Source organism: Pongo pygmaeus, chromosome 5 (assembly GCF_028885625.2).
Source record: "Pongo pygmaeus isolate AG05252 chromosome 5, NHGRI_mPonPyg2-v2.0_pri, whole genome shotgun sequence".
NCBI classification, from domain to species: Eukaryota; Metazoa; Chordata; class Mammalia; order Primates; family Hominidae; genus Pongo; species Pongo pygmaeus.
The window spans coordinates 6,030,577-6,053,459 of NC_072378.2; the positions used below are offsets into that span (position 1 = coordinate 6,030,577).

At 42.6% G+C, this 22,883-nt stretch overlaps 1 protein-coding gene across 1 annotated transcript in view; it reads right to left on the reverse strand.

Annotated features, from left to right (window-relative positions):
• Nucleotides 1-5,291: 5,291 nt before the first annotated feature.
• Nucleotides 5,292-22,883, reverse strand: part of F13A1 (coagulation factor XIII A chain) — a 168,364-nt gene continuing 150,772 nt past the window's right edge. Inside the window, exons 14-15 of the mRNA XM_054492391.2 lie at nt 13,006-13,142; nt 5,292-6,984 (exon numbers count right to left, since the gene is read on the reverse strand). Coding sequence (XP_054348366.2) covers nt 6,831-6,984; nt 13,006-13,142 — 291 coding nt within the window. The 3' untranslated portion in view covers nt 5,292-6,830. The remainder of the gene's footprint in view (nt 6,985-13,005; nt 13,143-22,883) is intronic.

A 22,883-nucleotide genomic window follows, 5' to 3' on the forward strand; every position in this document is an offset into this window, starting at 1 on the left:
AGGCTGGCAGAGACACAACAAAAAAAGAGAATTTTAGACCAATATCCTTGATGAACATTGATGCAAAAATCCTCAATAAAATACTGGCAAACAGAATCCAGCAGCACATCAAAAAGCTTATCCACCATGATCAAGTGGGCTTCATCCCTGGGATGCAAGGCTGGTTCAATATACGCAAATCAATAAATGTAATCCAGCATATAAACAGAACGAAAGACAAAAACCACATGATTATCTCAATAGATGCAGAAAAGGCCTTTGACAAAATTCAACAACCCTTCATGCTAAAAACTCTCAATAAATTAGGTATTGATGGGACGTATCTCAAAATAATAAGAGCTATCTATGACAAACCCACAGCCAATATCATACTGAATGGGCAAAAACTGGAAGCATTCCCTTTGAAAACTGGCACAAGACAGGGATGCCCTCTCTCCCCACTTCTATTCCACATAGTGTTGGAAGTTCTGGCCAGGGCAATTAGGCAGGAGAAGGAAATAAAGGGTATTCAATTAGGAAAAGAGGAAGTCAAATTGTCCCTGTTTGCAGATGACATGATTGTATATCTAGAAAACCCCATTGTCTCAGCCCAAAATCTCCTTAAGCTGATAAGCAACTTCAGCAAAGTCTCAGGATACAAAATCAATGTACAAAAATCACAAGCATTCTTATACACCAATAACACACAAACAGAGAGCCAAATCATGAGTGAACTCCCATTCACAATTGCTTCAAAGAGAATAAAATACCTAGGAATCCAACTTACAAGGGATGTGAAGGACCTTTTCAAGGAGAACTACAAACCACTGCTCAGTGAAATAAAAGAGCAAATGGAAAAACATTCCATGCTCATGGGTAGGAAGAATCAATATCGTGAAAATGGCCATACTGCCCAAGGTAATTTATAGATTCAATGCCATCCCCATCAAGCTATCAATGACTTTCTTCACAGAATTGGAAAAAACTATTTTAAAGTTCATACGGAAGCAAAAAAGACCCCGCATCGCCAACTCAATCCTAAGCCAAAAGAACAAAGCTGGAGGCATCATGCTACCTGACTTCAAACTATACTACAAGGCTACAGTAACCAAAACAGCATGGTACTGGTACCAAAACAGAGATATAGATCAATGGAACAGAACAGAGCCCTCAGAAATAATGCCGCATATCTACAACTATCTGATCTTTGACAAACCGGAGAAAAACAAGCAATGGGGAAAGAATTCCCTATTTAATAAATGGTGCTGGGAAAACTGGCTAGCCATATGTAGAAAGCTGAAACTGGATCCCTTCCTTACACCTTATACAAAAATTAGTTCAAGATCGATGAAAGACTTACATGTTAGACCTAAAACCATACAAACCCTAGAAGAAAACCTAGGCATTACCATTCAGGACATAGGCATGGGCAAGGACTTCATGTCTAAAACACCAAAAGCAATGGCAACAAAAGCCAAAATTGACAAATGGGATCTAATTAAACTAAAGAGCTTCTGCACAGCAAAAGAAACTACCATCAGAGTGAACAGGCAACCTACAAAATGGGAGAAAATTTTCGCAACCTACTCATCTGACAAAGGGCTAATATCCAGAATCTACAATGAACTCAAACAAATTTACAAGAAAAAAACAAACAACCCCATCAAAAAGTGGGCGAAGGACATGAACAGACACTTCTCAAAAGAAGACATTTATGCAGCCAAAAAACACATGAAAAAATGCTCACCATCACTGGCTATCAGAGAAATGCAAATCAAAACCAAAATGAGATACCATCTCACACCAGTTAGAATGGCAATCATTAAAAAGTCAGGAAACAACAGGTGCTGGAGAGGATGTGGAGAAATAGGAACACTTTTACAGTGTTGGTGGGAATGTAAACTAGTTCAACCATTGTGGAAGTCAGTGTGGCGATTCCTCAGGGATCTAGAACTAGAAATACCATTTGACCCAGCCATCCCATTACTGGGTATATACCCAAAGGACTATAAATCATGCTGCTGTAAAGACACATGCACACATATGTTTATTGCGGCACTATTCACAATAGCAAAGACTTGGAACCAACCCAAATGTCCAACAATGATAGACTGGATTAAGAAAATGTGGCACATATACACCATGGAATACTATGCAGCCATAAAAAATGATGAGTTCATGTCCTTTGTAAGGACATGGATGAAATTGGAAATCATCATTCTCAGTAAACTATAACAAGAACAAAAAACCAAACACCATACATTCTCTCTCATAGGTGGGAATTGAACAATGAGAACACATGGACACAGGAAGGGGAACATCACACTCTGGGGACTGTTGTGGGGTGGGGGGAGGGGGGAGGGATAGCTTTAGGAGATATACCTAATGCTAAATGACGAGTTAATGGGTGCAGCACACCAACATGGCACATGTATACATATGTAACTAACCTGCAGATTGTGCACATGTATGCTAAAACTTAAAGTATAATGATAATTAAAAAAAAAGATAATTATGTAAGTCCTAGAACAATGATTAGTGTGAAAATGAATGGGAGTTCATGAGTAGTATCAACAGCTAGTTTACCAAGTATCTTTTAAAAATGTTCATTGTCTTTAGAGCTAGAAAATGCTATGTATAATTCCTGGCAATTGAGGTGAACACAGTTTCCCTGTCCCTTTTCCCAATGCTACTGAGGCGCTTTGTTTCTCATTTATTTGTTTGTTTCGACAAAGTAATTTCTTACAGACACACTAAAAGGCTTTTTGTTTGTTTCATTCTTATGTAGAAAGGAAGGTGCTTGGGAAGGCAAAATTGAGTCTGAATGAGTTGGGGTGGTGAGAACAGAAGGACGAACTTGCCTTAAGGTGTGAAGGAATGTCTCTAGAAGCAGTTCATTTCTTTTAGGTACTGGGTTGGAGAGAATTTTGCCTCAAAGACAGACATAAGCATGACCTGAGGGGCAAGATTCTGGGTCTTCAGTGGTACCTGCTCAGGGTGATTTTACTTGGCTGCCCAAAGTTTAGCTTCTAGGAACTTGTCTGTCTACACTTTTATGGTTTCTGACATAGACAGCTATCTGTCTCTACATGCTATCTCTCCCACTTTATCCACTTGAGCCTGGTATGACTCATTTCCCTTCCTTGAATCCAACTGTGGCCACACCCCCATTCTGACACCTTCTTCACTGGCCTGAGTTAGGGCATTCCGCCCCATACTTTCTTGGCCCTGTCACTCCTTGAGCCACCCATAACTTTTAGTTTTGTATCTAGTTTGTTCCTAGCAGCCTCTCTTAGTTCTACTCTACAATACAGATCAGAAGAAACAAATTCTTATTTCGGGAAATGCTCCAACTCTGACCCATTCCTGCATTTTCGGCCCCGCCTCTTCTCACTGTACACTTACCATCTCTCCATCTCAAGCCAGTTGGGGGCCATGTTCATGGTCTTCTCTCTATGTTGTTACATGAGCTCCTCTTTGTTAAATGGTCTCCAACTTACCTATTATTTTTTCAAGATTCAATCTGTAACTTTCCTCCTTGATTCCTGGGCACATTGAGGAAGGCTTCTTTAGACATCTTTTTGTCTTTATTCCTATGGCACCCTGAGCATAGCTCTATTATTTGGTTGTGGATTATCTGTTTAAATATCTTGCTACTCCTCTGCTTTATGAACTCTTTCTGGGCAGGAACCATGGAATTTTTATCTTTGCATCCCTGTTCTCTAAAATGATACCTGATGTATGCATGGGTGGATAGTTGGAAAAAAAGGACAGACAGATGGCTTGGAAGGCTAGATGGTTGTCTGGATGTCGGGGGATGGCTGGATTGTAGAAAAGGTGAATGAATTGATGGTTGTGTTCACTGACTATTAGCTTTGTAATAACATTGGACGAATGTTCATAAGCAGTGACTTTCCCCCTGGAATTTTGTGACTTTTGATTGCCAATGAGTCTAGCACAAACTCCATTTCCCATGACATTTCTAATATAAATTTATACATATTTTTATTTGTTGTTCTACTGCAGCTCTTCAAAGAATCCTGAAGTTGGTCTTAAGCCAGCATTCTTAAAACTCTGAGGCAACAAAAGATTTAAACAGTGTACAGCAAATGGTGATTCTCAAACCAGAGTTGTTTCACTGCTCACTCCCACCCGCAGCTTGATTTGCCATGATACATGGCTTCCTAGGCTCAATTAGGTTCTTAATTATGGAGATAGTTATATTTACTTCTGTCACAAGGCTGATGAGGTGAAATATTTGCAAAACAATCTATCTATCATCTATCTATCTATCTGTCTATCTTTCTATCATCTATCTGTATCTATATCTATCTTCTATCATCATCTATCTATATCTATCTATCTATATCTATCTTCTATCTATCTTCTATCTATCTATCTATCTATCTATATCTATCTTCTATCATCATCTATCTATATCTATCTTCTATTTATCATCTACCTATCTATCTATCTATCTATCTATCTAACTATCTATCATCTTATATGTGTTGTTGTTGAGGTTGTTTGAGATATCCCCCAGGAGAAATAAGAATATTTATGTTTCTTATGTTTCCCCTCTTTTGTCTTTGAAGTCCCAAACACCAATAAGGATTTGTTTAAAAACACTGAGGACTAGCACAGGTAGAGACTCAGGGAGAGTTAGAACTCACAGTCCTGCTGCTACCTGAGACACATTACTTGTTACCGTTGCTAAATCATAACTCTTAGAGCCATAGCATTAATATGTATGAAATCCCAGCTATCAGAGGGAATGGGCTGGCTCTAAAGGTAAGCATGACAAACAGGTTCCATCTTGGGTGCCAGTTTCAAATCAATTGCTAGTTGCTACCTGGAACTGAGAAAGATTCTGAGGTCTTATCTGAGCTACAATTGTTCAGTGATGTCTGCCATGAATATAGGATCTCCTATATGTGATTGTCATAAGACCATAACAGGTGTTCGTTATACTAGGTCTCCATGCTGGCTATCCACTGATTCACCATAATGTTTCATGAGATTATTTATGAGAAAATATCTACAGAGATTTTATAGTTTCTGGAAGCTGGTTTTTGAACTAATATGCAACTTGATCCTTCAGTGAATATAGTTAATAAAATGTAGAAAGAGAGAGGTGAAGAAAACTGTGACATTAACACCTGTTAGAGTCATTTTCTTTAGAGGATAAATGCTTGTTTTCCTATCCAGGGTGGGTTGTCTACTGCGGAGGAAGGATGGTTTCTCAAGAAGTTGTGATTAGTAGTGTGTTATATTGAAAATTAAAAGCATTCACTTCTGCACAGATGCAAATATAATCAGTTTAACTTTATTTTAAGCTTCTATTACATTGTAATTAATAATAATATACTAAAAGTTAAGCCAGTTTAACTGTCTAGCAAAATGCATCTCATTTTAAAATTGGATATTGGGAGACTTGGCAAATGCTGTGAGATTACTTAGTAAAGTTAAGTATGATGTATATATAGAGGGGACCAGCTCACCCTCATAGGTTAGTGCTGAAGGCTCAGGAACAGTCTCAAAGGCTTAGAAATGTAGTTATATAGACCAGAGCATTCCATTCTGATTTTGCCCCCAGTATACTTATCACTGTTCATTTTTTGCTAAGAATCACAGTCTACTGACCTAAATCACACCCTAGACATGTCAGAGGGAAATTGACCATAAATCAGCCCTGCAAATAAATATCAGGTAGCCTTGTCTGTAGTAGCCTTGGAACATAATACAAATGATGTCAGCATCCTCTGTGGTTGGGTCAGAACTAGCACTGGCTATTTGCAAGGCTGAGTCCATATTACCCTTCAGCACCTGAGTGCCAAGTGAGGTCTCAACATGGGTGAGGTGAAGGACAAGAATCAGTGGCTGCAGTCCTTCTATCTATCTGGTCACTAGATCTGCCAGCTTCTTCAACTTGTGGGGTTATTATATCTCTGAAAGGGGACCTGAACCTGCATCATTCTGCAAAGGAGATGATTCCTGAGAGATGGGTGAAATATAATCACTAACTAAAGAGAAAAATTCCTCACTTTACTTCCTAGTATTGCATACCAGAAAGGGCTAAAGTAAGGGATATTGGCTTCTGCTGATCAGGCCACAGTGTGACACATTCTATAAAGTGCACCACAAAACTACATTATTCAATAGACTTGAGTGTTGCACCTGCTTTCTTATCTCCTTGTAGGTGATTAAGTTTCTCACAAATGCAATTTGTTAATATGGGGCCACCTCTTCTAACAAGGTAAATCTAAAATTTGGCAGGCATTTGCTTGGCTGCAGGTGCAAAATGAAAGACCTTTTCCTGGCTTTGCCAAAAATAAAAAATTATGTTGTGCTCCAGTCCTGGGAAAAATATTCTGACATGGAGGGTAGAACCCGACCCCAAGAAAGGGGATTGGAATTCTAGAGCCCAAATCATGTGCTATTATTCCCAAAAGCCTGAGTGGGGAATCTGAAGTCTTGTTTTAAATGAGGCCAGGTATTGAGCAAATCTCCCTGGTAAGAGAGCCCACTGATATTTGGAGATGTAGCCATTTGTGATGATAAATGATGACTGTTACTCTTATGAGCTATGAGAGCTTAATTAAAGCTTAATTAAAGCTAATGCTTAGCACTCTTTGGAAGGTGGAGAGATTAAAAACTAACTTCCTTTCTGAATAGCCTGGGTTTTGAAAAGTATGTTTTTGAAATATGTGGGATCTCCACTCTGGGGCCCTCTCCAGTCCTGTCTGGGTCTTCACACCTAAGCCAAAGCAAGAGCTATTTTTGCATTAGAATTTCCTTAGCCAAGACTGCAAGAGGCCAAATGCCAGGGTTCATCTCAGCTTCCTGTGCATTCACATGGAAGGTCGTCTTTGAATCTGCACGTCCAGCTCGCCATACACATGTCTCAGGGAGTCACTGCTCATGCTGGCTATCAGCTTCCGATGCCCAGAGACCCAGGGCCGGCACACTTCTTCCCATTGCACGGTGGAGTTGGGCCGGATTTCACTGAAAGGATGGAAAAGAGAGGAGAGGTTGGAAGATCCAGCTTTCCACTTTGATCAGGAAGCAATGAAAACTCTTGCCTAAGTCACTTGCTTTCTTTCTCTCAGTTCGTGCTTAGGACACTGAAGACTCTCACTGGCTGATTCAGCAAGTTACGCCCCAAATGAGGCCCCCACATAAGGCTCTGCAGAACCTGTCACTGACAGTCTTATTGGGTCATGGTTCCTTCCACTGGGATACATCCACCAGCCTCCCGGTGGCCATCAGGAGCTGGGCTGAGTCCCATCCAACCATTAATCAACTGAATTCTAGCTTGTCCCCAAGCCCTCCATAGTAGCCTTATCTATGTGACTGATCTTCTGAGCCTCAGCTCAGTTTTTGCCACTAGTCTCCTCCCGGGATTAGAGTCCTATGTGAATCCCCCAGCTGCCTTTGCTGAGGCCCTGACACTCAAATTAGCTTTTGCCAACTCCCTTGGGATAGACCTTGTTCCCAGGCTCAGCATCTGGAATATAGCCCTGCCTGCTGCCATTTGACTTTGAGAATCTTCATGTTCTGTAATTCAAATTCCTATTTCAACCACCAAATTGGGCCCCTCCACCTATGCAACTTTCTGCTACCATTTGTTGCCAATGCCCTAATGTATCCAGCTAATGACATAGCCTTTAATGGTTCTGGTGTTCTCCTCTTCCTCCCAGTCTTTGCCCTGAAGTCTTCCTGAGTGTCATGAACAAGCCCACATCAGTGCAGACTGAGACTAATCAGGGTTGGTGAGATTTAGTGTTCTCTGGGGTGCTTCACATATAGCCTCCCCTATAAACCTTGGGAGATTATATTCAGGTTTTATGTGTGACGGTTCTTTGAGGCAGATACTATTCAGTAGATTTTATGATCAAGAAAAATGGAAGGTAACCAGTGAAGTCCCTTTTTCAAGATCACATAATTGGTAAATGGGCAGAGATGAAATTTGAACCTGGGTTTTTCTGAGTCCCATATTCATACTCTTTCTGCTCCTCTTCATTGCACTTCATAAAAGTGTACACCATATGTTCTATAAGAAAAGGCTTTTTCTAAGATATTTGCACACACATATTTATAGCAGCACAATGTGCAATTGCAAAAATATGGAAGCAGCCCAAATGCCCATCAACGAGTGAATAAAGAAATTGTGGTATGCATATACCATGGAATACTACTCAGCCATAAAAAGGAATGAAACAATGGAATTCACAGTGACCTGGATGAAACTGGAGACCAGTATTCTAAGTGAAGTAACTCAGGAATGGAAAACCAAACATCCTATGTTCTCACTCATAAGCTGGAGCTAAGCTATGAGGATGCAAAGGCATAACAATGATGCAATGGTCTTTGGGGACTCAGGGGAAAGGTGGGAGGGATAAAAGACTACAAATCGGGTACAGTATATACTGCTTAGGTGATGGGTGACCAAATGTCTCAGAAACCACCACCAAAGAACTTATTCATGTAACCAAACACCAACTGTTCCCCAAAAACCTACAGAAATAAAAAAAGAAAAGAAGAAAAGGCTTTTTCTGACCATTGTGCTTACTTTTTCATAGGTTTTATTTCTCAAGCAGGAAAGATAACTTTTTGACTTAGTAACAAGAGTGTCCTGCAAGTGTTCATGGAAGATTCATTGAACTCTTTGCAAAATTATTTAGGAAAGTTTCTCCTGCCTGTATGCAGAGAGAAAATTCTCAATCCTCAATTCACAGTGCTCAATTCAATACCAATATAAGTTTGGGATATTTATTTCTGAACAGCTGTGCTATTGTTACCTGTATCCATTCATTCTCTCACCTCTGGTTCCCCCAAGTGATCAGTCAGAAGCACTGTGTGAAACAGTGGCCCTGGTTAAGGACCTGACCTGCGACCATGTACTGCAGATAACCACCTCAAATAGAAGCTAAATATTTAGCCCCCTCTTACCATTTTCTCTTACTCATAAAAGCATCTGGCATAATGAAGTGTACATATGAAAAAACTCATACATGAAAATACTCATACATGAAGATACATATGCATGCTATTTTACATACAGATAAATTCATAACAGAGAGAAAAAATCATTTTGGTAAGTGGAGCAATGTTGGAGTAATCTTATTTTCTGGGGGTGGATGTTGTGATAAATGATTCTCAGTAATGTGCTGAGCCATCAGGAGATACCGGCCATTTATCATCTTGAATGCACGCAGGCAAATGAGACTATTATTACAATAAACTGCAACTGCCCATGGTTTGTCCTCTGTGCGTCCAGCCCTTAGCTTCTGTCCTATTTGAGAAACTTAAAGTTTAAGCCCAAATCACAAAGTGGAGGAATTTTTCTCTTGAAATAACGTATTGAACTGGATCATTTTCTAAAGAGCAAAATAAATCTGGAAGATAAATTATTTGATGCTCTGGAAGCATCAAGTGCAGAAAGTTAAGAGTCTATGGAGGTGGAACCTCTGCACATCTGAGATGGGCCGGAGGCAGTAGGGGAAGAGCAGGAAGATAAACCATTTCAGAGTAGAGGTGGCTCACAGTGAGTGAGGGGTGAGACACAGCACCGCCTTCTTTGTTCCTGGCTCCAATTCCCTGTTTACCAGCTCCTCACCTTCCAGGCCCTCTGCTTTGGGCTCAATAACCCCTGCCTTCTAGACACCACATCTGGCAGGGTGTGGGTGAATGAGTGGGGGTGGTGATTCCCAAACTATTTAAGAGCTGTATTCTAGAAAGAAATACGGTCTTGCAAAGGATTTTGGTTTTGTGGAATTGCACTTTCTAGGCGTCCAAGTTGTTACATGGATCTGGCGCTCCTAGATCAGATCTTGGCAACATAGGGCACAGTGGAGTGTTTCTAATTATCTGACCATATGGAAGTGGGCACGGACTGGCTCAGGTCTTGGTTGTGAAGGTGTGTGCTGGAGTGAGGAGTAAACAGAGAAAGTGGCACTTGCTCCAAGTTGTAAGCCCATCTTAGATAACAAATGTTTTCTATGTCATGATTTTTAGCCCAAGTTTTGACTGTCTCTGAGAAATAAAGCTTCTCTTGCCTGGGAGATATTTCACCCTGAATCTGGGTTTCTATAACTATTCAGCCATAAAAAAGAATAAAATCCTGCCATTTGTAACAACATGAATTAGACCTGGAGGAAGGGCATCATGGTAAGTGAAATAAACCCGACATGGAAAGACAAATACTACATGATTTCACTCACATGTAGACACTAAAAAAAAAATTTTTTTAAGTTGATACCATAGAAGCAAAGAGTAGAACAGTGGTTACCAGAGACTGAGGAGGAGAACATGAAAGGGAAGATGGGAAGAGGTTGGCCAATGAGAACAAAGTGACAATTAAATAGGAGGAATAAGTTCTGGTGTACTGTTGCATGATAAGGTAACTATGATTAACAGTAGTTATTGTATATTACCAAAGAGTTAGAAGACAGGCTTTTGAATGTTCTCATCACAAAGAAATGATAAATGCATGGGGTGATGGATACACTAAATACTCCGATTTGATCATTATACAACATATATATGTACCGAAACATCAAATTGCCCCACATAAATATGTACAATTACAATGTGTCAGTAAAAAAAACTTAAAAAGAAAGATTGAGGACTGTTATGGACTAAATGTTTGTGCTCCTCACACATTCATTTGTTGAAACCCAAACTCCAGTGTGATACCATTTAGCGATGGAGCTTTGGGGAGGTAATTAAATTAGAATAGGTCATACGGGTGGGGCTCATGATGGGACTAGTGCCCTTCGAAGAAGAGAACTTGCCCTCCCTCTCTCTGCCCCATGTGAGGACACAGTGAAAAGACAGCCATCTGCAAGCTGGGAAGAGGGCCCTCATCAGGAACCGAATTGGTCGGCACCTTGTTCTCGGACTTCCCAGGCTCCAGAAGTGTGAGATATAAATGTTTGTTGTATAAGCCACCCAGTCTATGGCTTTTCTGTTACAGCAGCTCAAACTAAGAGCAGGTAGCTGTCTGTCTGTCTACTTGTCTGCCTAGATTTACGTGTTGCAGTAACTACTAACAGTACCTGAAGCCAGTGTGTGGGCAGGACATCTGTGTCCATGAAGGGACTGGCCTTATCCATCCTTTCTCCCGATTCACTCCACTTTGCTCCACCCCAATGTCAGACATTAACAATAACAAACCGTCTGGAGATTTAACCTATTTTGAGCCTGAGACCTCCCAAATAGTGGGTCATTGCACTGTGTGATAATTCCTGTTTTGTCTAAGACACACAGTGTCTTTTTTCATGTGTTGGCCTTGACCAAGGTAGAATTCTGGGGGCATAGCCAAGGTATAAAGATAGAGGAGGTTCCAGTATACTCAGATAAAGCTTGTGGGGTTACTGTCTGGGAAGGAAAAAATTGGATACAGCAGGGGGCTGTATGGAAGAGGAAACGTGTTTCACTTTGCTTGAACGATTCTTGCATCTGATTCGAGTGGGAAGGTGCGAGAATGGGTGAGTGAGACTGTCGTTTCTGACGAAAGCAGGGGTATGGCTGTTGACCTCTCTGTCTAGCTGGGGTTGATTACTAATTTACTTCTTTTTTTTCCTGCAACTTTCCTATTAGCACAGGAAGGTTGCTATGTTTTGTGCTTGCATTGTTTCAAAAGCACTCAGATTATTTTCTCTGTTGTTTATTGCATCTGCAATAAGGCATTTCTTAAATGATGAGATGCAGAAGCTATGAGCATTGTAATTTGAAAGAAATGCAGAGAGCCCTTTATGGGCAATAAAGGTGCCCCAGAGGGTATAAGTGAGGCCTTGCATTTATCCCACAGATTCCAGAGTGGGGTCGCTTCCATAAAGGGTGTCAGGAAAATTCTTAATGTATCTGGTCATGAGGCAGTTTCCAAAGTCCTCTACCTCCCTTTCTATGCCTCAGAAGGTCACTCCACAGGAAATGTGCTAGATTGATTGATGCTGACAAGGACTTATTTGTGGTAGAAATGAAAGTAACAAACCTCAAAGATTGGGATCCATTCTGGGTGTCACACTTTAAGAGGAGTAGTGACAAATTGGAATGTGTGGGAGAGAGAGAGAGAGCTGAAACCACGTTAGAGGAGAGAGAAATAAAGTCAGGATAGATATTTGTCCCCAGGTAGAAAAGATTCAAGGAAGATGAGACAGCTGTTTGCAAACATTTGCAAACCATCAGATGGAAGAGAGATGGGCCTTACTTTCTGTCAGTCCAGATGGCAGAATTAGGATCACTGATAGGATCAAATGGTAGAAAAACATGTTTCTTTACCATTAGAGCTACCTGACCATGGAATGGGTTATCTTGTTGGGTCACACTCTTTGTTAGTGGAAGTCACAGAAACTGAGACCCGTCAAGCACAATTTGAAGGCGGCTGTGTGTGGAAGAGGCTGAGTTTCATTCATATCATTACAGAACCTGGGGTTGTCTTTGGTCCCCTGAATGGGGAACCATCTAGAACTCTTTAGGCTCAACTAAAAAAAAAACCTGAATCCAACAGTTGTAGACACTGATTGGGATGGTAAAATCTGTGAGGTGAGGATGGAGACAAATCACCCATGAAAAGGGGGCATCTCTCAGCATAATATCTGACACATGGTAGGAGCTCAATAAAGATGAGAAGAATCCATACATGAGTAAGTAGTACAGCAAAGTGGTTCAAACTCGGGTTCTGGAATTCACCAGCCTGAGTCTGAATCTTGGCTCTGTTTTCATAAACTGTGTAACTGAAGACTCAACCAGTCAACCTCTCAAAGCCTCAAATTCCTCAGCTACAGAAGGGAAATAATAGCAGTATCTACATCATAGGGTGTCTTTAAGGATTAAATGATGAAAGTGCTGGTCAAACCAACCCTAGTTTTACTCCATGCCCTACAGAAATGGTCAGCAAGGAGGAGGCAGCTTCCAAGACATTTTCATTGGGGAGCAGATCTATGCTTGGAAAAGACACACACAGAAAAAGTTTCCCACAGCTCTGCACTGCCTGCCCGGTCTCCCCAACCCAAGGCTTACCGGAACATCTTCCTCATTGGTCTTGTTATTCCAGGACCATCCAGGTGTATCCAGACATTTCTCAGGGTTTCTTTTAAAGGGTTGGTAAACTCAACTGTCACAGTCATGTCAGAACCAACTACCTGAGTGCCACGGACCTAAGAGAGAGAATGCAGGTCATTAGCAGCAAATAAAACCTCGTTCTGCTCTCTTGTTGCCTTAACCATCATCACTTTTACTAGAGTTTTATGATACAGTTATTTTTTTGGCAATGGAACCAGTGTGATGAGGATAGCTGATTGCTTTGACTGGGGGATACCTATTGAGAAAGAGATGGAAATTTACTAATTAGAATCACACTCTTTTCCTCATTATAAAACTAGCCTAATTAGAGCTCAGGTCAATAGTGGTGGCCACTGACTGCTCTTTGACAGCAGGAGGAGGAAGTTCATTTGGTGCGGCAACACGTTTCCACGGTGAGGGCGGCCAAGTGAACTTTGCTTCCGGATAGGCATCAAGTTTCCTGCCAGGACAAAGGGGATTCCTGAGTTCAAGAGGTAGAAAATGCTTCAGGGCACATGTGCCTTCTTAGTTTTAGACAAATTCACAAGAAATATGCCAAGGATGGAGTCCTTACTGTTGAAGATGAACAAGAGGAACCTGGATACTAAAATAAGGAAAGGAGATTTTTCTTCTACAGCCACAGTACCAGAGTCCAGGAAAATAAAAGGTTATTTATTGGTGAGTTTATCTATTATGACTCTCAGAAGTATCAGGTATTTAGAAGAACACCACAGGAGACAGCCAGAGCTCAGTGCCAGCTTCAACACTTATTAACAGTGGGGACTCAGGTGATTTGGGCTTTCTGAGACTCAGTTTTCTTGTCTTTAAAATGGGCTGACACTTTTATGGGGCGATCTAGGTAGAATGCTCTTATTGTTACTATACCTTAAGCTGTGTTTACTGTATGCCACATACTTTAGAACCATATGCTTTTTCAACATAAACGCAATGTGCTGCAAAATGCCAGGTGGCTATAAGGCTTGTTTGTTTGTTTAGGAGCTATGTATACCAAATGAATGGATCTTTATAAGCTCTAAGTAACTTGGGAATAAGATAAGAATAATAGTTCTTCCCTTGCAAGAAAAGTTTGGAATGAAAAATGCTCATAAAACGGCAAACATATTGCAACGCACATGGCAAAGTCTCAATGCATTACAGTTGATGCTTTTTAGGGTAGCGATGCTCTGGGTAGTTTGTCTTATTCGCCTTATATTTCAGCCCACTTTTAACTCCAATACTTAGTACTTCAATACCAATGTCCAATAAATATTTATTAAATGAAGTCAGTGGCTCAAAAATGGAATTTGCTGGATGTCTGGATCTTCCATATGACAACACAGCCATTACTATACCATGTTTCTTTAGCCACTATATAATGTGGGAGAAAATATATGGAAATGAGCCTTTTTTAAGAATGGAGGTAAAGAGGAATGACATTGCCCAGAGAAGAGGACCCTTGCTTACTGATGCTACAGTCAAGAATAAAATCTTCCTGATCTGATCATTGCACACTATGCATGAATTGAAAAATCACATGTACCCCATAAAATGTACAATTATTATATATCAATTAAAAGAAGAATACACTCTTAGGCTTTACTCATCAAGCCATGCTTTGTGACTAAATTTATGGCTATGGGATTTCTTAAGTCTATAAGAAAAATGAAACTTTCAGCCAACTCCCTAACTTTGTTACATTTAAATCCTCATCTCCTGGAGGGCAGTGGTGGAGAGCTGGGTTCAGGGGAACTAGGAGAGGGGTAGACAATGGTCATGGTAGCAACAACGGCAGGTGCACCTAGACAGCATGGATCGTGTGCCAGGCAGGGAGTCCAGCACTTAACCAGCAATCCTCAGTCTGGTAATGGGTGGATCCTGTAATTCATTTATTTGAGGCACCCCTGTTGATTACAAAGAACCAGCCTCAGCTGACAACCATAATTCACATACATTCTCACATAAGCTTCACAACACAAGGGCTATATTTGTATCAGCTCGATCAGACTATAATAATAGTTATTCCCTTAAGAAGAAGGAGGTTTTCTAGGGCAGGATCATTGGTGCCAGGCATTTCATTTTATAAAAGAGAAAACTGTGGTTCAGGAAAATAGGTAACTTGAATGAGGATTTGAAGCTGCTAAATGACCAAGGTGGGATTGAAGTTAAAGTCTGTCTAACTGGAGATCTTGAACTCTAAGATAGAGTGCTACTCTGAGGTCAGAGGAGTTGGAAAAGCCAACAACTCAGCAATAACAAGACAACCAAAACTGTTTCGTACTGAGGTCCAAAAAAAAGGCAGTCGGAAAGTAAGGGAGATTTTCAACCCGGTGGGAGCTGCATAGGATTTGAAGCCACACTGACAAGACTGAGAATGAATAAGGCCTAATGGGGAGGAGACTGGTTAAATAATAGGCAAACTGGAACACGAACCAGAAGTTACTTTTATGGCTGGCTGGCACATGGGGTGTGGAGGGATAAGCCTGGTTTGAAGGCTGTGGCAAAAACAGTAATCATGATCTAGATCAGGGCTTCTCAGCATCAACACTACTGACATATTGGGCTGGATGCATCTTTGTTGCAGAGCTGTCCTGTGCAATGCACGATATTAAGCAACATCCCTGGTGTCTACCCACTGCATGCCAGGAGCAGCCCCGCACCCCAGCCATCACAACCAAAAGTATCTCCAGCAATTGCCAAATATTCCTTAGGAAGCAAAATTGCCCTCCAGTTGGAAACCACTGGTACAGACAAAACACGTGCAAGACAGACTGAATTTTTCACTTTCTTCCCAGAGGCCCTGCCTCAATCAAGTTAGATATTGAAGGTGTAGCAATACATCAGAATACTTTACATGGTGTCCCTGATTTCATTCTCAAGTGTGTCCAATATATTTTTTCTTGCATTAAGAAACATTTCAAAAACATCTTCGGATTTAAAAAATATAAAGATAGCATTTACAAAAGCTCTCTAAACTGAAGAAGATGGAGCTGCTACAGAGACATTATTGGCAAAAGTGTTTGCTATGATCACTTTATTCTTTCTGGAAAAAATATTTTGGAGCCATCTGTCTTCTCCATGGTATGCTATATAAGGATGGGCATAAGCCCCTTCAAAAGTAAATCTGATACTAGCTACTGATCTTTCCTCTACACAGACATACACAGTGACAAATACAAGATATATACAATATAGGCATGTATTTTTAGGGGATGCACTATAGACCTATGAAGTCCATACATGGTTTTCTAGGGGCCCATGAACCCTAGATTAAGAACCCTTTCCATACCAGTAGACTGGCTCTACATGAAGCCTCCTACGCTGTGGAAAGTGAAATACACCTTTCCAGGTCACTGATGACAGTGATAGGGAATGTTTAGTATTTGAGAAACTGGCCCATGCAATTGGGCCATCATAGATAGGCTTCAGATCTGAATATGATCAGGAGATTAAACCTTCTCAGGTAATTTCATATGTCATGCCTAATCAGTTTGCTTCCACTGTTGTCTCTGTAATTAGATGCTGGCATGGGTGTATCAATTCTGTCCAGATTTCCCTGATGCTGGAGTGGGGAGCAGGGAGAAGGATGGGAAGGGGTGAGAGGAGAAGCCCTTCTCTGGTTGTAGTGTGTTTCTTTTGCAATTAACAAAGACCAGTGTCCCTTTTCCGACACTTGTCTCCTGCACTGAGAATGTAAACTTCCTGTCCCTGACTACTGATGATAATGAACCTTAGACACTCAAACCAAACTAAATGTAAAAACCTGCCCAAAGCTCGACATCACTGTATTCTGCTTGGGAAATGTAACTGGAGGTGTCTCCCTCTCCTTGCTTCTTTTGAGGAAAATGCTGCCAATACATAGTGTTTTCATGTTATGTGTTGATTTCAGTGATGCACCATGCTATGGTACCTACAAAATGCAGAGAACAATGACTATTTGGGGAGAAATATCTGTTTGCATCACATTATTTTAGGAATCTGCAAAGCTCCCTTTTCCTTATTGCTGAAAGCATAATTCCATATCTGCATAGTCATATTTTCATTTCATTTTCGCAGTCATATTTTTCATTTTCTTGCTCTCATAAAACCTTAAATAAAGGGAGCCTTCAGGCAATTTACAGAAGGTTAGTTCAAGAAGAAACTTTTATGTGTATTCACTTTAGAGAAGAGTATTCATTACTTGGGCCAGAGAAAAGAATAAAGCATATGTCTTACTTGGTGACATCGAATGCTTTTGCATATACTTGATGGCCTTAAGTTTTTCTCAATATTCTATTTAAAATATCTGTTTTAAAAAATCAACCTGTAATATGCTTTTTCAAGTTACATATCACTTACTGATATTGACATTCCTGTCCTTTATACTAATTCATGATAATGAGCTGCTACTCTGATTCTTTGGTAAACAGGAAAGTTACTAACACACACATACTCTCTTTCTCTTATATAAACTTTTTGGGAAGAAATTACTTTTTTAGAAATCACAAGATATCTTCCACTAAGCACAGACTTTAAAAATACATAACTGTATTCAAAATTGAAACTGAAATGAAGGAAAAAGTTTGAGAAAGAGTAACAATAAATGAGGTTGGCAATTTGAAATACATGATTTATTAGCGCACCTAACAGCTCTTATTTCAAGTACTTTCAATCATGTATTGCATATATTTCTGGAAACTGTATTTTTCCCTCCCCTTTGGCCTATGATCACTTTTGATAATAAGCAATTTCTTGTTTGTAAACTCTGCTCATCACCACAGGCACTACCCTGCTTTTAGCTGACACTCAGATGAGCACTTACTAACTAATGCTAGTGGTTCTAGGATGGTTAGGAAATATTATCTGTCTATATTTTTTGATATAGTAGCCACTAGCCACCTGTGGCTATTTATATTTAAATTAATTAAAATTAAGTGAAATGTAAAAAATTCAGTTCCTCAGTTGCACTGGCCACCTTTCAAGGACTCAATAGCCTCATGTGTCTGGTGGCTATTGTATTGGATGGAGCAGATTTAGAATGTTCCCATTACCCTAGAAAGTTCTATCAACTCACTTAATCCTCCCAACACTATGAGGTAAATATTAGGAGTCTTCATCTTATAAATGAGGAAACTGAGGCACAGAGAAGTTAAGTAACTTGTTCAAGTTCACACCATTAGTAAGTAAGGTAGGAGAGACTCAAATGTAGACAGTCTAGGGCCATAGCCTTTGCTCAGCAACACACGATCCTGACTCTGATTAATGACAACAATAATAACAAGTAACTTACATTTATTTAGTTAGTGTTTACTTAGTAATGCAGGCATTCTGTTCATCATTTTACTTACACTACCTTATTTAATCTTCTCTACAGCCCTATGGTCTTGGGGGTAGATATGATTATTAATCCCATTCTGTTTATGTGAAATTGAAATTTAGAAGATAAATAAAAAGCTTACAGAGTTAGGAATCTGGCAGAACTTGGATATAAATCCAGGTCTTTCTGACTCTAAAACATTCATCTTTAAAACTACATATACTGTGATCCCTGACAGAAGAGAGGTAAAAATAGAAACTTTTTTTTTTGCTGGAATAGCTTCGTTATTTTCTGAAATCCACCAAAGAATCATTTGCAGCATCACCTTTTAAGTTATCACTAAACCATCAGTTGAGGATGAGGATTATAAGTTGACCCTGAACTAAATTAGAAAACATCTATAACTCACCTCTCTCTTTTTGACTTTATAGAGAAGGAATTAGATTTCTATGCCAGAGTAAAATGTGACAAGGTAGCCTTGGGGCCTTGATATATATTACTTGATGATAATAGGAGTCACTATCTAGGATTTTCTATTTTAAAAATGACAGAGATGCCACTTTTAAAAAGAGAATCAGTAGCCCAAACATACTGGGATTATAGGACTGGAATATGAGATTGGTTATTCTCACATGTGTCTCTTTTTAAGATTAAAAAAAATAGCAAACATGAAATGCACAGAGCAAATTATGTTTTAGGTACCGCGGTTACCAGTGACTCCGCATTTTCATTCTAAAATGTGCACTGTTCTGCAGCTATCCTGAAGAGAGAGATGGAAATGAACACCTTTGATGAGGAGGGCTCACTCATAGACATAGTCTAGGGTCGTCTATCCTGGCTAAGGGCACCCACGGTTTGGTCCCATGGCCACAATCCTCTGTGAACGCAGCCACGAGGGGATGGAGAATCAGCTATGGGAGCAGGGCTGAAGGTATCTCCTCCTGGGGTCCCCTGGGGTAAGCAGGCTTTCCTTGCGCAGAGTCCCTCACGACTCACAGGTAGATAGCTCTGATTTTCTCCACAAATAACCTGAAACAGTGTCACGGACATAACTGAGGTGACTGGGATGCACATAGTGGTGCTATTCCAGGCCAAGCTGAAGGGAGAGCAAGCTGGATGCAGGGGCTGAAGACCAGGGGCTGCCACTTTGCGTTCTTAGACAAGTCGCTTGACTTCTCTGGGCCTCAGCTTCTTATGCAGTTAGTGGGGGTGATTCAATGTAATATCATACAACAGAGCATCTGACACGTACTAGCATTAACGAAATATGAGGTTTAAAGGGAGAACACGTTGCTAGGGTGACCCTGAGAACCTCCTCACCTATAGGGTCTTCTATGGGGAATGATGTGGATTCGGTTTCTCGGGGACTAGAGAAGAGAACCACAAAGGGGAGAGGTGAAGAAGCCCACCTCCTGGTTCCCATCCCTGGTCTCCCCATGAAGGGTGTGGGAGTGGATAAAGGGTGTGGGAGTGGATAAAGGGTGTGGGAGTGGATGAAGGGTGTGGGAGTGGATGAAGGGTGTGGGAGTGGATGAAGGGTGTGGGAGTGGATGAAGGGTGTGGGAGTGGATGAAGGGTGTGGGAGTGGATGAAGGGTGTGGGAGTGGGTGAAGGGTGTGGGAGTGGGTGAAGGGTGTGGGAGTGGGTGAAGGGTGTGGGAGTGGGTGAAGGGTGTGGGAGTGGGTGAAGGGTGTGGGAGTGGGTGAAGGGTGTGGGAGTGGATGAAGGGTGTGGGAGTGGGTGAAGGGTGTGGGAGTGGGTGAAGGGTGTGGGAGTGGGTGAAGGGTGTGGGAGTGGGTGAAGGGTGTGGGAGTGGGTGAAGGGTGTGGGAGTGGGTGAAGGGTGTGGGAGTGGATGAAGGGTGTGGGAGTGGGTGAAGGGTGTGGGAGTGGATGAAGGGTGTGGGAGTGGGTGAAGGGTGTGGGAGTGGGTGAAGGGTGTGGGAGTGGGTGAAGGGTGTGGGAGTGGATGAAGGGTGTGGGAGTGGATGAAGGGTGTGGGAGTGGGTGAAGGGTGTGGGAGTGGGTGAAGGGTGTGGGAGTGGGTGAAGGGTGTGGGAGTGGGTGAAGGGTGTGGGAGTGGGTGAAGGGTGTGGGAGTGGGTGAAGGGTGTGGGAGTGGGTGAAGGGTGTGGGAGTGGGTGAAGGGTGTGGGAGTGGGTGAAGGGTGTGGGAGTGGATGAAGGGTGTGGGGAGTGGATGAAGGGTGTGGGAGTGGGTGAAGGGTGTGGGAGTGGATGAAGGGTGTGGGAGTGGATGAAGGGTGTGGGAGTGGATGAAGGGTGTGGGAGTGGATGAAGGGTGTGGGAGTGGATGAAGGGTGTGGGGAGTGGATGAAGGGTGTGGGGAGTGGATGAAGGGTGTGGGAGTGGATGAAGGGTGTGGGAGTGGATGAAGGGTGTGGGAGTGGATGAAGGGTGTGGGAGTGGATGAAGGGTGTGGGAGTGGATGAAGGGTGTGGGGAGTGGATGAAGGGTGTGGGAGTGGATGAAGGGTGTGGGAGTGGATGAAGGGTGTGGGAGTGGATGAAGGGTGTGGGAGTGGATGAAGGGTGTGGGAGTGGATGAAGGGTGTGGGAGTGGATGAAGGGTGTGGGAGTGGATGAAGGGTGTGGGAGTGGATGAAGGGTGTGGGGAGTGGATGAAGGGTGTGGGAGTGGATGAAGGGTGTGGGAGTGGATGAAGGGTGTGGGAGTGGATGAAGGGTGTGGGAGTGGATGAAGGGTGTGGGGAGTGGATGAAGGGTGTGGGAGTGGATGAAGGGTGTGGGAGTGGATGAAGGGTGTGGGAGTGGATGAAGGGTGTGGGGAGTGGATGAAGGGTGTGGGAGTGGATGAAGGGTGTGGGAGTGGATGAAGGGTGTGGGAGTGGATGAAGGGTGTGGGGAGTGGATGAAGGGTGTGGGAGTGGATGAAGGGTGTGGGAGTGGGTGAAGGGTGTGGGAGTGGGTGAAGGGTGTGGGAGTGGGTGAAGGGTGTGGGAGTGGGTGAAGGGTGTGGGAGTGGATGAAGGGTGTGGGAGTGGATGAAGGGTGTGGGAGTGGATGAAGGGTGTGGGAGTGGATGAAGGGTGTGGGAGTGGATGAAGGGTGTGGGAGTGGATGAAGGGTGTGGGAGTGGATGAAGGGTGTGGGAGTGGATGAAGGGTGTGGGAGTGGATGAAGGGTGTGGGAGTGGATGAAGGGTGTGGGAGTGGATAAAGCGTGTGGGAGTGGATAAAGGGTGTGGGAGTGGATAAAGAGTGTGGGGAGTGGGCAGAGGTGAATCTTGGTGACGAGAGTGCAATGGAGCCACAGAGCACAGGAGGCTGGAGAGAGAACGTGCTCGGTTGTGGACATGGAGGGGAAAATGGTCAGAGGTCAGCAATAATTAGAACACATAGTCTTTGTTCCCATTTTCCACCTTGATGAAAAGTTTGTGATATTTACAGAACTAAATGAAACTATAGTTAAGTCTCACAGTGTAGCCAGTCACTGTCATGTACTTTGTTTGGGGCACTCATTATATCTCAAGTGGTTTCCCCCTTTTTTTTTTTGAGACGGAGTCTCGCTCTGTCACCCAGGCTGGAGTGCACTGGTGCGATCTCGGCTCACTGCAAGCTCCGCCTCCCAGGTTCATGCCATTCTCCTGCCTCAGCCTCCTGAGTAGCGGGGACTACAGGTGCCCACCACCATGCCCGGCTAATTTTTTGTACTTTTAGTAGAGATGGGGTTTCACCATGTTAGCCAGGATGGTCTCGATCTCCTGACCTCGTGATCTGCCCACTTCGGCCTCCCAAAGTGCTGGGATTACAGGCGTGAGCCACCACGCCCAGTGGTTTCCCCAATTTTAATGTGTCCTCTGGGATAAAGTTGTATGAATGAGATGTGGGAGGAGTGAGATCAGCAGCCACCACAGCCACCCACCCTTCCTTGCTCCATCCCGGTGGGTTTCCGGGGTGTGAGCCATAGGAGACTGAAGAGGACTCTACTGTTAACCTTGGTAAAAATTGTGGGCATCTCATGAAAAGCTCTGGTTAGAACACAACATTAGGATGGTTGTTAAGAAAAAACAAGCCAGTGTCCCAAGTTGGAAGAGATCTGGACATGGGGCTGGAGCCAGGGTGCAACTGTGCAAAGTGGAAAAGGGACCACCTTTTCTGGGGGGGATGTGGCTCCATGCCAGGCTGGAGGGCTTGATGGTTGGTGAGTGGGCTGGACTGGGTCCCCTCACTGTCTCCTTCCCACCCCTAGATGGGCACAATCTGCACAGGGGTAAGTGCTGGCCTGGAGGGAAGCCGCCCAGAGGAAGGTCCCTGCCTCCTTTCTGGGGTCAACAGTGATACTTCCCATGGGTCTTGTGTTATCTATACAATGCCCCACCAATCAGTGCTGGTCATGTAGATATTCTGCTTGTTGAAGTCGATTTTGGGTTAAGCCTCTTTCACAGGCCCCATGTACACTGTCCTTGCAAGAGGAGCACCCCAGGCTCTGTGTAAGTGCTGGTTAGCTCTGATTAAAACAGAGCAACTGCACTCCTGGAGCTGTTCCAGGTGGGCCAGTGCTGAA